This window comes from Nicotiana tomentosiformis, chromosome 7 (assembly GCF_000390325.3).
Source record: "Nicotiana tomentosiformis chromosome 7, ASM39032v3, whole genome shotgun sequence".
NCBI classification, from domain to species: domain Eukaryota; kingdom Viridiplantae; phylum Streptophyta; class Magnoliopsida; order Solanales; family Solanaceae; genus Nicotiana; species Nicotiana tomentosiformis.
This window is the reverse complement of record NC_090818.1, coordinates 20,374,222-20,394,471: the sequence shown is the minus strand read 5'-3', so window position 1 is coordinate 20,394,471 and position 20,250 is coordinate 20,374,222. Positions and strand designations below refer to the sequence as shown.

The window sequence follows — 20,250 nt, the reverse complement described above, 5'->3', positions numbered from 1 at the left end:
CTGCCAGTCACGAATCCGCACAGTGTAAAGGAGAACCTACTTGACCTAGTCAGAGATACGTATCGCCAGGTGAGGAGGGCGACTAGCGGCTACAGGGAGAGAAGAACTAATCGACCAATTTGAGATGAACAAAGTGCTTCAAAAGGTAAAAACAAAAAACAACCTCGAACACTTACGTGTATGGTTCCAGGCCTTAGGGAAACCGTCAATATTAGCCACAATGGTCTCAATCTTGACATAGAAGTAGTTGAGCCAGAATTGCCGATACCCTTATCGTCCATCTTCACCATCAAGAATTTTCCCCCACGATGCCGAAGGTTCAACATCGTCCCTCTGTAGAAGCTAGGTGCGAACAGATGTACCAAGTGTCGCACTGTGACCTCGACTCCGGCAAGTTCAGTAAATGTTGATAGAATTTTGATGACCTTATAAGTATAAGGGGCGAGGCGAGCAGGGCAAATGCCACAATGGCATCAAAACTCCTCCATCGGCAGGAGAAGGGGGAACGAGTAACCAATGGTGAATGGGTAGGCATAAAGAGCACAATACCCAGGACGGTGAACGTGCACTTCGTTTTCACCAGCGAGGAACAATTCAATGTGGTTGGTAAGGCCAAACTTGGCTTTGAATTCATCCAAGTGCCTAGACACCATCGACTATAGAAATATTCTGGGCATCACGTCCGGCGACTGTTAAAAATCAGATCTAGCCTCAAGGTTGCAGGGGACGATCTCCTCCCCTGAGCAAGGAACACAATAGCCAAAGGAATGGCGTGGCTCTCTTCATCAACATTAATAGAAAGATTAGACATGGTTATGAAGGTTACAAGAAGATGAGAGTATAAAAGAAAGTTAAGGCTCAGAAGGAAAAGAAGATTCGAGAAAAGGAATGGAGTTTATGAAGAGCAAAGACGGTATGAAAGGAAGTAAAGTTTGAATAATGAAGAAACTATTCCCATTTATAGAGATTAGGGCACCGAATCAGATATGGTTCATCATAATTAGCACTAGAATCAAAATGGAAGAGCCAATCAAGGGTCAAGCGCGAATCGATGCAATGCGTCGGGAATCGGCATCATCATGACGTCATAACGTCACTTCTTTTCTTGGACCAGATGGTTCTAACAAATCACCCGGGAATTTTGGGGGTTTGAAATATGCGGTCCATAAAGAACCACGTCGCATGTTTGTCACAACAATCACGACCGTTGTAATCTGTTCATTGAACTCGCCCACGAAGACGACCATGAACGATATTATCCGCTCATTGAAATCGCCCACGAGGACGACCTCAACAAGCAGATGGACTAACTGTATGGGCTAACAATTATCATAATTATATGTGGGCGAAGTCAATATTAAGAGAGCCTTCGAAGGCTGCCATGCGTCATCTATGTGTTCTCAGCAGAGGACAAAGGCGAGGTCGAAGTGACCCACCAAAGAACGAGGACGAGGTCGAGTTGACTCAGGAGAAGGACGAGGACGAGCATTCCCTTTACCGAGGCAGTAACGACTAGTTTTATAGATAAGACTTTATAGAGAATATTCCCGGGTATATTCCTCTCATGTGTACTATTAGGATTTTTGTGGACCATGTGTCCTTATAAATAGAAAGAGATAGAATTGTAGAGGGAATTGGACACTCATTTGTAAAAAGCAATACATTGACATTCTCTGAAAATTCTTGTTTAATCATTAACATACAAAATATATCTTTTCTTTAGATCTGTGTCAATCTTTTCTCCCACGATTCAAGAAGGATCTGAATATTCTAAGGTTTGTCACCACCCATCTTTGTCAGAGAGAGTATCAAAGAATCTCACCCCTTTTCGGATGACTCACTTGCATTTATTTACATAAATGTCATTTATTATTAGTTACTACTATTTAATGTTATTCTCTTTGTTCTTGGGCCATTGAATATTGCTCTATTGTTGCTATTTATTGTTGTCCGAACATTATTCGTGATACCTTGCTACAAAATCAGCTAAATAATCTTTTGGATATTTAATATTGACTATGATTAACTCTATTTTATTAAAAAAATCTAATTGTTTAAACGTATATCTAAATTTTGGGTCAAACACGTAGCATGATAAAGCACAAAAACGATGCAAATTTAATTACGTATGTAACTGGATATGTTGTTATAGTTGAATGGAAATTTCAAGTTGATGAGTATGATGAGTTGATATGAGCTAGGAATGAACTAAGATAATAGCTCTAGCTCGTGGAGATGATGTGATCTCTCTTTCTTTTTTGGGTAAAAGACGATGTGATCATTCGCTAAATAGAAAGCTCAAGCGCAATGGTGTAAGATCAATGTGGATCTTCTCTCGTGTTTTGTTCTTAATTAGACGCAAGGTATGGTTCTGAACATTTTTTTTTAGTCGGAATAGTAAATAGTATCACTTTCCTTTATTTTACCAATCAAAATAAAGGATGAGTCTATTTTACATCATCACTTTATTTAATTTTGGTTTATACAGATGGAACAGATGCATAAAGGAGCCCTGCTTATGTATGAATGGTGACAAGCAATAGTAAAATTGGGAAGTAACCATATTCATATTGATTGTCTACACCTCAGAAACATTTTAAAATTCACAAATTTGGTGGCTTAAATTATTCATTAACATTAATTGATTACAGTATAATAACGTATATTTTTACCTTTCAATTTATCAAGTGTTCTCCACTCCAGTTAAACTGATTACGCGAATGAATTTGATCTTGAGCCTTGCTCAAAGAGTATTCATCATGCAGGGATTTGTTGAGAGGGGAGAAAAATATATATTCCAAATCGATCTTGCGGTGACCAGAAACTTGAAATTATTTATAAGGAACCTTTCTATTAATAATTCCTGCACTCTGGCAATTATAATGACCAGACAAGAGAAAAGGATTAACAAGAAAGGAAATGTATTCATGCAAAATATTGATTCTCTGTGTGAATTTATGCATGTCTTTGGTTCAAGACCCACAAAAATCAATACTGTATATTCGCAGTGATCTAAGACATATTGTTGAATGCTAATAGGGTGTCAAATGGCGGGTTGATCCAGCCGAATTGGGGTATTATTACTTTTAGCCCGCGCCAAAAATTATTTATATTCGGTAGCCGAAAAAGTGTATAAAATTTGTATAATTTTTGTGTGTATATATATATATATATATATATATATTTCGATATATATAAATGTACATTTTTCATACAGTATCATTTTCCCAGCTGAATTGGTCGGGTCCAAATGGAATGACCTTAATAAATGGGCAGGTTAATTGTTACTTAGCCGGAAACAAGTTGGGTCAAGATGGGCTAAATAATGGATCATAGCCCCACCCATTCAATTTTTACCAAGTTTTAACTTCTTATGTTGTTTTCTTTTACTTTATTTAATTATTAAACAAAATTAATAAACTCTTTTTCTTTATTATCTTTACATACAATATATCGAGAGAAAAAAAATTATTTATATATTTTAACAAGGTTTCTCATTAGTCAATTTGGGCTACCTATTTAGCGCAAATTAAATCCAACTTTTAGATGAGGTGAATTTGATAGGGTCCTACTTTCCTAGGCTAATTTTGTCATCCTTAATTCTAACTGTAACCAAATCATCTTTACTTTGTACATTGTAAAGACCCCGATTTAGATTTTTTTGTTTAATACGTAAATAACTCACATATATAAACAGTCCCAAAACCCAAATAAAAAAGAAGAGTTGCGATAGGGTAACAGTCAAGGTAAAACTTGTTATGACGAATTTTCTAGATACAAAACACTCTACTAGACTGATCCTCAAATTTAATTGTCTATTTGCTGTGTGAGGAAGTCATTATCTCGTGCAACGCACTCTTTCCTCTTTTGGTAGTACTCTGTTGGCCACTAATATACTCCTTGTATACAATGGGCCGATACTTGCTTTCACTACTTTCTTTGAGCAGTGGGCCTGCAGGCTGAACTAGAGCTATCATTTCTGGGCCATGGCCCACGGCTACTGAGATCCTCGTCTTCTCCGCATTGACTACTGCTCGATGCTCTACGCTCTTGTACCTTCCATTACTCAGTATCTGAGGAAAATGTTTTTCTTTTTAGTAACTGCAATTTGAGTTTAGAGTATGAAGTAAAAAAGTTTTGTAAAAGAAAAAGTATTATATTAACATTTAGGTCTAAACAAGGATAGCATATACTCCCTTTGTTTCAATTTAAAAACCACATTTCGTTTGTCGAAAATCAATTTCACTAAATTTTGAAGCTTAATTGAATTTGTTCAACTCAATATTTTAAAATTTAAATTTAAATATTCATAAACTATATGAAAATTACTATAAATTATAATTTTTCTCATGTCAATATGATTAAAAAATATATTTTTAAATGTTGGTCAAACCTCACATAGTTTGACTCTCGATAAGCCAAATATGTTATTTAAATTTAAACGGAGGGAGTACATTAACTAACAAGGATAGCATTTATGATAAAAATGTTAACTAAACAGCTATAACATGTTAAACTATACTAATGTATACGGTCAAAACCGATTAGTCCGTCGTACGGACTGGTCGGTATGATAATACTTTGATCGAAGGGCGGCTTCGTAATACCAGGTCGAGGTCCGAAGTCAGGTCATCAAGTTTCGAGTTCTAGAACCAATCAATGACAAGCTCGGTATCATTATCGAGCTCGTATCCAAATCGAATTACGGGGCGAGGCGAAATTATCGAGCCTAAGATGCATAGATTGACCGACACCGACCCTGAATCAATACCAGACTCCGAGTCAGAATCGAGCTCGAGTCAATATCGAGCTCACAGACAAGAATCGTTGCAACCACACTAGGAGAGAGAATCCTGGCAGGAATTAGGGAAAAGCTAGTTCTTCATGGGTTCTCCACTATGTATTTTTTATTATATCTAAAATAGAATTCCTCCACTATAAAGGAGGTAATTGTTGTTTCTCTGAGGAGACATTCAAACATTGTAACAAAAGATTATTCCTTATATTGAAAGATCAATCATTTGAGCTCTCTTACTTCATCTTATCTGGTCCATTTATTTTCTCTTTTTAACAGTTTTTATCTTTCGTTCTTATAGTCAAGATTGGATATTTTTATTTCTCTTTACGATTTGTATGAAGCTATACTACATACCCTTAGAACTACGTACAAATTCAACTCTATCTGATTTTTCAGGTAAATAGTTTGGCGCCCACCGTGGGGCTGAGGATAACAGTGGTTGTTTGATACAAACCTGCAACACACACCGTTTTACGCTTGTCTTTCGAGAGTATCTTTGGCTTCGGATTAGCAAGGACAAACCCCCGATTAATGGCTTTACCTATCGACAACGAAGCTGGCCTTCAAGATGAAACCAACAACTTGACGCCCGGGGCCGGAAGGCCGCTTGTCGATGTCGTTGAAGCTCGAGTCGAAGTACCACTATACGTTAACTCGCATGTGGCTCTTGAGGCAAACCAACGTTCTGAACCCGAACATAGCATTCATGGTGGTACTCGATCTGCAGCCCAAGACACCCATAACATTGAGGAAAATGACGTCAACTTGCGTATGATTTTTGAAATGTTGCAAGCCCAATAGGTAGCGATAGCTCAGTTGTAGAGCCAAACCCAGTTACCGAGCAGGCCGGAGCCCAGTCCACCTCGAGAAATTGCCCACAGAACGGAGCCAGCCATAGAGAGGTCAAATGAGCAAGAATCGAGGACTACTCTCAAAATTACTAAAATACTCGAGGAGCTCACAAAGCGAGTCGAAGCCAACGATAAAAAAGTAGAAACATATAACTCCAGGGTCGATTAGATCCCGGGGGCTCCACCAATGATAAAAGGGTTGGATTCCAAAAAATTCGTGCAAAAGCCTTTTCCCTCGAGCGCAGCCCCAAAACCAATTTCCAAAATATTCTGTATGCCCAAAATTCCCAAATATAACGGAACGACCGACCCCAACGAACACTTCACCTCTTATACGTGTGCCATCAAGGGTAACGATTTAGAAGACGATAAAATCGAATTTGTGCTGTTAAAAATATTTTGAGAGACTCTCTCGAAAGGAGCAATGATTTGGTATCACAACCTACCAACGAATTCCATCGACTCATTTTCCATGTTAGCAGATTCTTTTATAAAGGCACACGCTGGTGCCATAAAAGTCGCAACAAGGAAATCGGACCTTTTTCAAAGTAAAACAAAGGGATAATGAAATGCTGAGGGAGTTCGTGTCCCGATTTCAAATAGAACGCATAGAATTGCCACCGGTCACAAACGATTGGGTCATTCAAGCTTTCACCCAAGGGTTGAACGAGCAAATTTCGATAGCATCACGTCAGTTGAAACAAAATTTGATCGAGTATCCAGCAATAACTTGGGCAGATGTACACAATCGATACCAATCAAAAATCAGGGTTGAAGACGACCAATTATGAGCTCATCCCGGATTAGTACATCCAAACAGGTCGGCTATGTTGGCTATTAAAAACCAAAGGGACATCGACAGAGAGCCAAGGTCAAACAGAGACCGATATCAACCATACATTGCATATCGAAGGAACAATGGTTCGGGATGCAATTCCGTCCAGAACAATCGAAGAAGTGATCGAGGGCAGAATTCTCGGGGACTTATGAACAAGAGTGGTTTTGACAAATATGTTGATCCTATAAGGGCACCTCGGTTATCGGAATATAACTTCTATGTCGATGCATCGGGCATTATATCGGCAATCGGGAGAATCAAAGACACTAGGTGGCCCAGACCCATGCAAACCGATCCTTCCCAAAGAAACCCAAATTTGATGTGCAAATATCATGGTACGCATGGCCACAAGACCGAGGATTGCAAACAATTAAGGGAAGAGGTAGCCCGTCTATTCAATGCGGGCCACCTTCGAGAGTTCCTCAGCGATCGAGCCAAGAATCACTTCAGAGAAAGGGACGCTAACAAAAAGAAATGAACAAGAGGAAACTTAACATGTCATTCATATGATCATCAGTGGGGTCGACACTCCACAGGGACCCGTACTCAAACGCAATAAGGTACCGACCACTGGGATAAAACGAACCCGAGATTATGTGCCTGAAGGCACTTTATCATTCAACAACGAAACAGCAGAAGGCATTTCTCAGCCCCACAACGACGCTCTGGTAATTTCTATCCTATTAAATAAAGTTCAAGTTAAGCGTGTTTTAGTGGATCCAGGTAGCTCTGCGAACATCATCCGATCGATGGTCGTGGAGAAGCTTGGTCTGCAAAATCAAGTCGTGCCCGCAGCTCAGGTCTTAAACGGCTTCAATATGGCCAGTGAAATGACTAAAGGGGAGATTATTCTACCGGTGAACGTGGATGGAACCATCCAAAGTACCAAGTTCCACGTAATTTAAGGCGACATGAAGTATAATGCTCTACTTGGAAGGCCTTGGATCCACAATATGAGAGCAGTACCCTCGACTCTCTACTAAGTAATGAAATTCCCGACGTCGGACGGCGTGAAAATAGTATACGGGGAGCAACATGCTGCAAAGGAAATATTTACAGTCGATAAGGTAACACCGATATCAACACTCTCAACCTCGGAAAGATCGGGCATTAAAGGTATACGAGAAGTCAAATAGCAATCACAGCCGCCGGTCTTGACCGAATCAGGGAAGCAGGAAATGGAAGAAAAGGAGGAGGATTTTTTTGACCCCTCGAACTTTTATCACCCCCGAAGATTCCGACGCCACCAAAACAATGATCGAGGAACTGGAACGGGTTATATTGATCGAGCATCTGCCCGAGAAAAAGGTATACCTGGGAACGAGATTGACCCTCGAACTCAGGAAAAAACTTATTCAATTTCTTATTAATAATATAGATTGTTTTGCTTGGTCGCATTTAGACATGGCAGGAATCCCACCATTGATAACAACGCACTGGCTGAGCTTGGACCCTAGGTTCAAACCGGTGAAGCAAAAAAGAATACCTCAGTCCGAGATAAAGCACACATTTGTAAAGGACGAGGTAACTAAACTTCTCAAAATAGGGTCGATTCAGGAAGTAAAATATCCCGAAAGGTTAGCCAATATAATTGTAGTCCCTATAAAGGGGAATAAACTTAGAATGTGCGTAGATTATAAGGATCTGAACAAGGCATGCCCCGAAGATTCTTTTCCACTGCCTAACATCAATCGCATGATCGATGCCACAGCTGACCACGAGATCCTTACTTTTCTCGATGCCTATTCCAGATACAATCAAATTCAAATGAACCTGGAGGACCGAGAAAAGACCTCATTTATCACCAAATATGGAACATATTGTTATAATGTGATGCCCTTCGGGCTAAAAAATACAGGAGCTACTTACCAACGCCTAGTGAATAAAATATTCGAAGAAAAAATAGGTAAGTCAATGGAAGTTTATATTGATGACATGCTAGTTAAGTCCCTACGTGCAGAGGACCATTTGACTCATTTGCATGAGACGTTCGAGATTTTAAGGAAATACAACATGAAGCTCAAACCCGAGAAATGTGCTTTCGGGGTTGGTTCGGGGAAGTTCCTTGGCTTCATAGTATCAAATCGGGGAATCGAGATCAATCTCGATAAAATCAAGGCCATCAAAGACATCACCATCGTAGATAGTGTAAAAGTAGTGCAGAAGCTAACCGGACGGATAGCTGCCTTAGGCTGGTTCATTTCGAGGTCGTCGGATCGAAGCCACAGATTCTTCTCTCTACTCAAAAAGAAGAACGATTTCGCCTGGACTCTGGAATGCCAACAGGCATTAGAATAATTGAAGCAATACCTGTCGAGCCCACCACTGCTTCACACTCCGAAGGCAGATGAGAAACTATATTTATACTTGGCGGTATTGAAAATCGCAGTAAGTGGCGTCCTAGTTCGAGAAGAGCAAGGTACACAATTTCCTGTTTATTATGTAAGTCGGACCTTAGAAGAAGCAGAAACTAGATATCCTCACTTAGAGAAATTGGGACTTGCACTGATAAGCGCCTCTAGGAAGTTAAGACCATACTTTCAATGTCACCCCATATGCATTTTTACTACTTACCCACTTCGTAATAGTTTGCACAAGCCCAAACTATTGGGCCGATTGGCCAAATAGGTCGTCGAACTCAGTGGGTACTATATCAAATATCAACTCCGTACGGCCATCAGGTCTCAAATTTTAGCTGACTTCGTGGCCGATTTCACGCCAACCCTCGTACCTGAAGTTGAAAAAGAACTCTTGTCAAAATCAGGTACAACATCGGGGGTATGGACCCTCTTCACATATGGTGCTTCGAATGCGAAGGGGTAAGGACTTGGCATCGTATTGAAAACCCCCACTGGTGGAATTTTTCGGGAATCTATCAAAACTTCTAGGTTGACTAACAATGAGGCCGAGTACGAGACCATGATTGCAGGTCTGGAGCTAGCTAAAAGCTTGGGAACAGAAGTCATTGAAGCCTAATGTGACTCTTTGCTAGTGGTAAACCAAGTAAACAAAACCTTCAACGTTTGAGAAAATAGAATGCAAAGCTATTTGAACAAATTACAGGTAACTTTGCACCGTTTCAAGGAATGAACTTTACAACATGTGCCTCGAGAACAAAATAGTGAGGCCGATGCACTCGCAAATTTGGGATCATCGATCGAGGAAGACGAGATCTACTCAGGGACTGTCGTTCAACTCTCGGAATCCGTAATCGAGGAGGGGCATGCCGAGATAAATTCTACAAGCTTAACCTGGGATTGGAGGAATAAGTATATTGAATACTTGAAGAACGGAAAACTCCAATCGAACCCTAAAGAATCAAGGGCCCTACGAACCAAAGCTGCTCGATTCACGTTGGCTGAAGATGGAACATTATACAGAAGGATGTTCGATGGACCATTGGCAGTATGCTTAGGACCAGGAGACACCGATTATGTTTTACGAGAGGTCCATGAAGGTACTTGTGGAAACCACTCCGGTGCCAAATCACTGATTCACAAAATCATCAGGACAGGATACTACTGGAATAGTATGGAAAAAGACACTAAGGAGTTTGTTCGAAAATGTGATAAATGTCAGAAGTTTGCACCAATGATCCATCAACCCGGAGAGCAACTTCATTCAGTACCATCCCCATGGCCATTCATGAAATGGGGGATGGATATCGTCGGCCCCCTACCATCGGCCCCAGGTAAAGCTAAGTTCATTTTATTTATGACTGACTATTTCTCTAAATGGGTTGAAGCATAGGCGTTCGAGAAAGTGAGAGAAAAAGAGGTTATAGACTTCATATGTGATCACATCGTGTGTTGATTTGGGATACCCGCAGAAATAGCATGCGATAATGTGGGAACGGACAGGCCGAATCGACGAACAAGACTATCATCCAAAACTTGAAGAAAAGGTTGAACGAAGCTAAAGGGAAATGGAGAGAAATTCTGCCCGAGGTCCTTTGGGCATATCGAACAACATCGAGGTCCAGTACGAGGCAACTCCGCTTTACCTAGTGTATGGCTCCGAGGCCTTAATTCCAGTCGAAGTCGGAGAACCCAGCCCAAGGTTTTGACATACATCGGAGGAATCGAACCACGAGGTTATGAATACTAGCATCAAATTATTGGATGAAAAATGAGAAGCAGCACTTGTTCGAATGGCTGCACAAAAGCAACGAATCGAAAGGTACTATAATAGAAGAACCAACCTCCGCCACTTCAGGGTAGGAAACTTAGTCCTAAGGAAGGTCACCATCAACACTCGAGATCCTACTGAAGGAATGCTCGGCCCAAATTAGGAAGGACCCTATCAAGTCCTCGATATAATCGGAAAAGGGTCTTATAAACTCGGAACGGTGGATGACAAACCATTACCAAACAACTGGAACATATCACTTCTCAAACGATATTATTGTTAAGGTATGATTTTCTCCCTCCTTTCGTCCATATATGTTCGACACTAACACATTGCAGGAGTTCGACCAAAGACATCGAGACCTCAGGTTTTAAAGTACGCGTTCCACTCTTTTTCCCTTAGATCGGTTTTTGTCCCAACTGGGTTTTTCCGACGAGGTTTTTAACGAGGAAACAACTATGTGCTACCTGAGAATAATTCAACAGTATCCAAGGCCTCCTTACAGTTAACCTCGAATAATGGGGGGCTTTACCATCAAATAAATCAAGTTCGATACAAGAAAGTTATTTCATATCAAATTCATGTCAAACAGGGTCTCGATAGAGAAAAGTGTAAGGGCCAAATGGTCAAAACAAACCATGTCTGCATAGTTTTGCTCGAGCCTGACGCGAAATACGAACACATGTATAATGACTTATAAAGAAAAAACTTCTTCTTTACCGATATCTCATACTTTGAAAAGTCTGTTCTACTTCATGATTCAAATAGGCTTAAGGGCCGACCACTATCGAGTTCGAGCAATTACTCACTTGACCATAAAGCCTACGGGCTGTAATACTTTGTGTTTGAGTTCAAGCAATCACTCACTCGACTATTAAGCCTAAGGGTTATATTACTTCGAGTTCGAGCAATCACTCACTCGACCATAAAGCCTGCGGGCTGCAATACTTCGAGTTCGAGTTCGAGTTCAAGCAATCACTCACTCGACTATTAATCCTAAGGGCTATCTTACTTCGAGTTCGAGCAATCACTCACTCGACCATAAAGCCTACAGGCTGCAATACTTCGAGTTCGAGTTTGAGTTCAAGCAATCACTCACTCGACTATTAAGCCTAAGGGCTATCTTAAATAGAGTTCGAGCAATCACTCACTCGACCATTAAGCCTACGGGCTGCAATACTTCGAGTTCGAGAAATCACTTACTCAACTATTGAGCCTAAGGGATATATTACATCGAGTTCGAGCAATCACTCACTCGACTATTAATCCTAAGGGCTATTTTACTAAAAATTCGAGCAAACACTCACTCAACTAAATCCTCAAACTTATGAACATTTTCATAAGACACAAGTAAAACAAAATCTTCACTATGCAGAAATGAAAATAGAGACAAGTTGGGAAAAGAAAAGACCTTTATATATATGTTTACAAAACATTCGATCAGGACCTTACACGAAAAGATCAAAATAAGAAAAACTCTAATTATCTACAGGAGCAGTATTTTCTCCATCGGACTCCTCCCCACTCTAAGACCCTCTCTTGCTCCTATCACCGTCATCGTCATCATCATCATCATCGTCGTCGTCATTATCATCGGAGGCCAAGACCCCAACATCGGCTTCAAGCTCTTTTGCCTTTGTTATCTCTTCAGTAAGATTGAAGTCTCGAGCATGGATCTCCTCGAGGATTTCTCTCCGAGATTGGCATTTGGAAAATTCGACAATCCAATGTGCTCGAGTTCGAGCTGTCTCGACTACTTCTCTCGCGTGTGACTGAGAGGCCTCAGCATCGGCCCGATAAACAGCCACGAATGCGTCTGCATCGGCCTTTGTCTTTTCAGCCTTGGCAAGTTCAAAAGCCAACCGAGCCTCGAGCTCCTCTGTTTTCCTTGCTTGAACCAAGCTTTTCTCCTTCAGACTTTGAAGTTGATTTTCGGCCGATGATAATTGGGCTCGAGCAACCTCTTTCTCTGTAGCAAAGCGGTCCATATTTCCTTTCCATATCAAGGACTCCGCCTTTATCACATCGACCTCCTCACAGAGCTTCCCGGTCATCTCAAGCTTCTGCTGCAACTATGAGACTGATATTTTAACTATTATTCTAGTATCGAGTCCATAGGCTTTTAATAGTGTCATTACCTGCTCGGACAGATTGGTCTGATCTTGGTGAGATTTGGCCAACTAAGCTCGGAGGTCCTTGATTTCTTTTCCCCTTTGCGCTAAGAGGAGTTTAAGTTCCTTCCTCTCCTCCGTGTCCCGTTGGAGATCAGCCTCGTACCGACGCAGCTTAGCTCGGGATCGAGAACATGCTTCTCGATGAGCTACCATGGCCTACGAAGAAAGAAGAAACAAAGTAAGAAAAGAAAAACAAACATAAGAGATAATACCAACAAAATAATTTAAGGCTTACCTGATTCAAAGCCTGCTGCACTCCGTGAAAAAGATCTGATGCATCACTAGTGCCGGCAGCGTCCTCGACACCGGTAAACAGGTCACAAAAAGGATCCTCTCCCTCATGAGACCTGTCTAGTTTGAGGGCCCCCAAATCTTGGGCTTCCCGAATCGAACCTTCGGAAAAAGTAGGGAAGGTGGGCGAGTCTTCGATTGCGACTGCCCCAAGTGAGTCACTTGGTGTATTCTCTTCGGTTCGAAGAGATTCGAGGAGAGCCCCTTCAGACATATCCCCCATCCGTTGTCTTCGATGGGAAGCATCCTTGATCTCCAATGACTCGGGGACTCTGCCCGAATCTCTCTCCGATATATCCTCAGTTCGAGGCAGAGCCTTATAAACCGCCATCGATCAAGCTGCATGTGGAACGTCGGTGGTCTTCTTCGATCGGGCCACCAGTACGGACCCGTCGTCTTCCTCTTCCTCATCTTCATCCCTTAGACGTTGAACCGATTCTAAGGTCAAAGGGATGGTCTTCTTCCTCGACTTACGAGTCGACCTAGCCTTCGGTTTTGGATTTTCGAATGTAGAGGCTCTTTTTCTCTTATTTCCATCCGCCGGTTTAGAAACCGGGTCCGAGGCTTCTTCCTCGCCGGGTAGGGGCCTCAAAACCCCATCTCTGTCCAGGCCTACACACAATAAAATCGGTTGAATATGTGGAAAATATTTCGTTCGAACTATAAAAATATGAGAAATAGGCTTACCATGATTTTTGTCCTCCCATCGGCCCTTTGCCAAATCACGCCACGAATGTTTGGCGTATGTGGAGGTCGAAGCCAGGGCACATACCCAGCTCTTAAGATCGGGAATGGCACCGGGCATCCAAGGAACTGCTGCATCACAAAATAGATATCAGCAAGAAAGAAACAAAGAGACAAGGCGATAGGAAATAAGCAGCAGAATTACACTTACGCTCCATATTCCATTCTTCAGGGAATGGCATCTTTTCGGCTGGGATCAGGTCCGAAGTCTTCACTCGAACGAACCTGCCCATCCAACCTCGATCCTTATCCTCGTCTATGCTCGAGAACAGTACCTTGGTAGTCCGGCGTTGAAGTTTTATTAATCCACCTCGAAAGAGGCGGGGACTATACAATCTAATAAGATGATCGAGGGTGAAAGGCATCCCCTCGATCTTGCTTGCAAAGAAACGGATCAGGATAACAATCCGCCAAAAGGAAGGATGAATCTGACCTAGAGTTATTCGGTATTGACAACAAAAATCGATGATAACAAGGTTGAAAGGTCCTAACGTAAAAGGGAAAGTATACCCACTAAGGAACCCTTCCATATGGGTGGTAATATCTTCATCGGGAGCCGGAATTACCACTTCATTGTTATCCCAGTTGCAATCTGTCTTTAACTATGCAAGTTGCTTTTTGGTTATTGAGCACAAATACCTCGATACCGTCTCACACCGACCGAAAACCAACGAGCCTTTATCGACCTTAAAATCGGAGGTGAGAAGACACGTTCCGGGAACAAACTCCTCAGGCCGTGGCTCCACCAGTGTTTTATCGGCGGCGGGCTGTGAAGAAAAAGCCTCTTCTTTTTTAGGGACGGTTTTTGATGTTTTCACCATTTTTTAAATTTAGAAGAACGAAATAAAAAAGATGTGGTGTTTCAAAGAAAGATTTTGCAGTAATAACCACAGAAGGAAAATTTCGCACTTAATTCAGAAGGTATGAGAAAATGCTTAGGAAATTTTGAGATTAGAAGATGTAAAAGTGAATAATGGTGAAAGAAGGGGATATTATAGGCTGAGCAGTAGCGGTCTAATATCGGTAATGGCCGACCACCGTCTAACGCGCATTAAATGCCTCGGTAAACTGAACCGATGGGACAACTATCGTGTACGTCACGATCGGATTCGATGCATACGTCAGTATATATCTAATCGTACCGTTGGAAAATTATATCGTTTCTCGTTACATTCTTCCCGAGAAATGCGGGGACTATCTGTATACGGTCAAAATCGATTAGTCTGTCGTACGGACTGGTCGATATGATAATACTTTGATAGAAGGGCGACTTCGTAATACCAGGTCGAGGCCCGAAGTCAGGTCATCAAGTTTCGAGTTCTAGGACCAATCAATGACAAGCTCGGTATCATTATCGAGCTCATATCCAAATCGAACTACGGGGCGAGGCAAAATTATCGAGCTTAAGATGCATAGACTGACCGACACCGACCCCGAATCAATACCATACTCCGAGTCAGAATCGAGCTCGAGTCAAGATCGAGAGCTCGAGTCAATATCGAGCTCACAGACAAGAGCCGTTGCAACCACACTAGGAGGGAGAATCCTGGCAGGAATTAGGGAAAAGCTAGTTCTTCATGGGTTCCCCACTATGTATTTTTTATTATATCTAAAGTAGGATCCCTCCACTATAAAGGGGATGATTATTGTTTCTGTGAGGAGACATTCAGACATTGTAACAAAAGATTATTCCTTATATTGAAAGATCAATCCTTTGAGCTTTCTTACTTAATCTTATCTGGTCCATTTATTTCCTCTTTTTAACAGTTTTTATCTTTCGTTCTTATAGTCAAGATTGGATATTTCTATTTCTCTTTACGATTTGTATCAAGCTATACCACATACTGTTAGAACTATGTACAAATTCAACTCTATCTGATTTTTCGGGTAAACAACTAATAATATAGAAAATCTCTCTTATAGAAGAAGATCATAGATGCGGATTCATTCCGAGCTAACTTCAAAGGTACTGCCTAAAAATATACTCCCTCCGTTTCAATTTAGATGAAGTTGTTTGACTCGGCACAGAGTTTAAGAAATAAAAGAAGACTTTTGAAACTTGTGGTCTTAAAAACTGTTTTTAAGGGGTAAAAGCTTTTTGGGGCCATGACATTTGTGTGGTTATAAAATCTTCTCATTAAGGGTAAAGTAAAAAGTTTAAAGTTAAACTATTTCCTATTATAGAAAAGTGTCATTTTTTTTTGAATGGACTAATAAGCAAAGTGTGTCATCTAAATTGAAACTAAAATAGATTAGTGTGTTAGTATACGTTACTTAAAATGCATTTTATATTTAGAGCATTTTAAAAAGTAAAACAAAATAAATAGGCCTTTTAAAATAATTAAAGATAATGAGAATAACCTCCAAATAATCTCCGAGGTTGACGACGAAAGTGCCAGGGACATGAGGGACAGAAAACCAGGTGTGATTGTGTTTAATTTGCAAGCCATGAATGCCATTGTCCATCAAAATAGTGAGACCGCCATGATCAGAATGTGCAGCAAGTCCCAAAGTTTTATTGGGCTCAGGACAAGGCGGATAAAAATTTGCAGCCATGATTTGAGTCCCTTCTCCAAGTCTCCTCTCTATGTACTTTGTATCAAGACCTAATCCTTCAGATATTGCACCAAATATTTTTACTGCAAGCTGCCAAACCGCCTCTAAGTACACCTTTGCTATGCGCCTTCGCATACATGTAACAAAAGGATTATATCGATCACAAAATGTAAAAATTAAATACTTTATATAAGAATATTAATTTCGGAATAGAATATGAGATACGTAGTATTTATCACATGTTAGGTTATGGGTATTAGCTGATGATAAGATAAATTTTATATCAAAATAGTGTAATTAAAAATTTCATATAGAAAATGAGATAACTAATTTCATGAGATATTCTTGTCGGACAATTGAACCAATGACCCCTAAGTGTTACCCTAGTCACTCTAAAAAGAAAATAAGGTTAGGAGTATAAAGGACAAATCATTTATTTTCCTTTGAAGTAGGACATCGATTCCCTAATTTTTGTAAAATTCACATATATAGCTAGTAAATACACCAAAAATACTCGTTAACATATTATACAAAATATATCTAAAGCTTCAAAAGTTTCTAATAATTTGTTTTCACTCTCCAAGATGCTGCATAAAAGGGGAGAGAATACAATCAACCATAGAAGAATGAGCCAAGATAACAAAACTTAAGAGTTTAAGTTATATACAGGTAAATTGATTTAAAACTATTTGGCAATTTAACCGGTGATAAAAAGTAAATTTTTACTCTATATATTTTCGAAGTTATCGAAAATTGCCCGTATTGATCAACTTAATTTCATAATATAAAAAATCTTTAAAACATAAATGCTGGTAAATGTGAAGCATGTAGAAAATTACCTGTAGCAAGGGGGATTATCTGGCCAAAGGTGGTAGCTATGTGGAACTGGACCGCCGTAGTGCCTCAGAAAATCCCTCCAATGGAGAGTATGCTTTCTGCTAGTGTTCAAGCTTGTTCCATATCTTACTGGATCCATCACATCTTCTGAAGCATATCTCATTTTTTCTTCTAATGGCAAATTAAAAAATTCTTTTACAGCTTTAAGCATTTCATCCATGACAGATATCTCTATACCATGATTAGTAACCTGTGGATTTTGCAATCACATAATTTATTTTAAAAGGATTTCACTACATTTTTAAAATCATACAAGGAAAATAATATTATTCACCCCGTTCCAAAAAGAATGAAATAGTTTTAAAGTATTTTTATTGAAAAACTTTTATATTCACACAAATGCTATAACATGTTTAAAATCACAAGTATCAAAACTTTTATCGTCACACAAATGTTATAACTTATTTAAAATTATAAGTTTTAGAAGTCTTTCTTTCTTTATTAAACTTTGTACCAAACAAAGTGAGATGGAAGGAGTACAAGGGCCGGCTCTAATGTCTTTATTAGTAGGCTTGTGCCTTAGGCCCCCAAATTTTGGGGAGGGAGGGGGGACATTTTTAAAAATTAATAGGTGTATATGCATTTAAAAAATAATATTTAGTACTTTAATACAAAAGTAAGAGTTTTCAATATAAAAGAAAAGAAAGCTCTTTAGATACATAAATAAAGTAATAATTTGACTTACTGAATAGTTTTTCCAACGTTTCAATTTTTCACTTCTTACTCCTTCATTAGATAACGTGTAAAAATTTTACTCTCCCTTTCTTAATTTGTCTAAGTCAATCTTTCTTTTCCCGATCTCTTCATATTTCAGAAACCCCTACATATTTTATCTTTCTCTTTAATATTTTTACTCGCCTTCTTTCTCCGAGAAATTTAAGCTTCCGATAGTTTTATACTTCAATTGCTCTATAAAATCTTATCTAAAATTAACAATATCTCAAGAAAGATTAAATGAGTCAACTATATTATCAATTGAAAATGAATTATTAGGGAAAATCGAGGATTATTAACACTATGTATCTCAAAAAGCTATAAAAATAGACTTTAAATAAAAAAAAATATCGTATAACTTTCTTTTAAAATTTAGGCCTCATATTAAATTTTATTTTTAGGCCCGGTATATACTTGAGCCGTCCCTGAATAAGAAAAACACAACACATGACCCTAAGAAGTTGTAAACAAAGGCAAAACACTATCACTGAGCAGTGAAAAAGAGAGAAGGAAAGAAACGGAAACTAACTTAATTACCCTAAAGAATCCCCATTCAGCAGAGGCTGAACTAATGGCATGTATTGTTGCTAGTCTTTGCTCAACAGGTCCATTTAGGCCACTCAAATCTATAACTGGAATGGAACCACAGATCGCCAAAGATGGCCTTTCGGCTTCCGGCAGTGGCAAAACAAACTCGGGAGGCAGAATTTTCATGTCCTTTGAATTGTCAATTAGGTACTTCACACCTTTTCTGCAATAATCAACGTCCACAATATCCCTGCTAGTAACTGAAGGTGAATTGCCATTATTGCTGGTGGAAGGCGGAGAGGGAGAAATCGCCGTTAGAGCCATTACTGGACCGTCGTATAGAAGATTATGGTTCTTGGCTTTTTAGTATTTCATGAATTCCTTTGCCAATTGCCACGCGTTGTTGTAGTCGGAGCTATAAGACTAGTGGCATTGTCCATGCAGATGAGACATTTTCTGTTCTTTCCTTTGCCAGTTTCAAATTTTGGAATCTAGATTCTAGCTAACGGAAGTAACGATGCTCTTTTACAAGTTTAAGATGGAAGGCTAATTATATATGAAGAATTAATATATGTTAGTGCGTTGGTGTTATATTAGGCTCCCAATCAGGAGTTTAACAGCTAGTTATTGTCTTAATTTTCTTTTCCAGAACATCTTATTCTTATAATTGGGCGCTAAAATATTTTAGTTTGGGGCAGTAGAATTTATGTGGAGTAGCAATTATTTCCAATACAAAATTATGAAGCTTTAATAAGTTCTTGAAAGGTACGTGTGTACAGACTAATTCGCAAACTCACAATGAGAGCCAAAACACATTTGATTAAACTCCCAAAATTAAAGAAGGAAAATACTCTTATATGGGTTGCGTATAATCCTAGCCATATTGATACAACGCGATTTTTGGGGCCTTTTTTCACTTTAGCCCGCGTCAAAAATTATTTACATTCTGTAACCGTAAAGGTATATAAAATTTGTATAATTTTTATATATAACATACAATACATTTTTTTTTGCTATTATTTTAAGAGCGGCTATACGTTTTTTTTTTTTTTTTTTTGTATGTATGTCTGGTAGGTCATTCGTTATATTGACGGCCTTTTTGTTTTTTTGGGGTCATGGAGTATGGGCCTGTAAAGCCTGCCAAAACAGGATGGAAAGCCCAAAACGAACATATTCATAAAATCTTCTTTTGGGTCAATTATTTCAAATCTCAGTGCACAAACAGAATTTTGATACTGGCCAATTTACACCGTTTGGGACATGTTTTTGGGCATCTGTTATACAGCAGCATAGAGTGGATAACATTCTTTCCGAAACTATAATGGCAGCTCACAGATTAAATATTTCTTCACAAGGACATGTAATGAGGTTGAATGATATATATGAACAACTGAATTGAAACAAATTTATCCCTGAAAAAAAGAGGTTATATGGGGACTGTAAGGGACAAGTTTCAATGCTTACAACTTGAAACAAACCTTTCTTTTTGTGGATGAATAAATACAGACCGTCGTACATTGTTATAAAAAGAAGTGTTTAGCTTTTTTGTATATTAACATTAAGAACATCCTTAGGAATATCATTTAATATATCTCGAATACTTTTACAAAATTATGCTGCATCCTAAATTCAATTATTTCAAGTCTTGATCCAGACATCAATTATGGGATGAAATTCAAAAATAGCCAGATTCACAAGTGATAATTTAAAAATAGCCACAGTTTCAAAAGT

The 20,250-nt window shown here is 39.3% G+C and overlaps 1 protein-coding gene across 1 annotated transcript; it reads right to left on the bottom strand.

Annotated features, from left to right (window-relative positions):
* Nucleotides 1-3,680: 3,680 nt before the first annotated feature.
* Nucleotides 3,681-18,975, bottom strand: LOC104115389 (protein DOWNY MILDEW RESISTANCE 6-like). Its single transcript, XM_018777393.3, has 4 exons — nucleotides 18,529-18,975; nucleotides 17,220-17,467; nucleotides 16,186-16,507; nucleotides 3,681-4,073 (listed from the first exon to the last, which is right to left on the bottom strand). The coding sequence occupies exons 1-4, from the start codon at nucleotides 18,841-18,843 to the stop codon at nucleotides 3,816-3,818; spliced, it is 1,143 nt and encodes a 380-aa protein (XP_018632909.1). The 5' UTR covers nucleotides 18,844-18,975; the 3' UTR covers nucleotides 3,681-3,815.
* Between the last annotated feature and the right edge of the window lie 1,275 nt (nucleotides 18,976-20,250).

Excerpts from the sequence above, each read along its gene's own strand:
- LOC104115389 (XM_018777393.3), bottom strand. The coding sequence starts at position 18,843 with ATGGCTCTAACGGCGATTTCTCCCTCTCCGCCTTCCACCAGCAATAAT. Across the intron at positions 17,468-18,528 it reads CTGAATGGGGATTCTTTAGG|GTTACTAATCATGGTATAGA; the intron begins GTAATTAAGTTA and ends CAAAATCCACAG. Across the intron at positions 16,508-17,219 it reads GATAATCCCCCTTGCTACAG|GCGCATAGCAAAGGTGTACT; the intron begins GTAATTTTCTAC and ends ATGTATGCGAAG.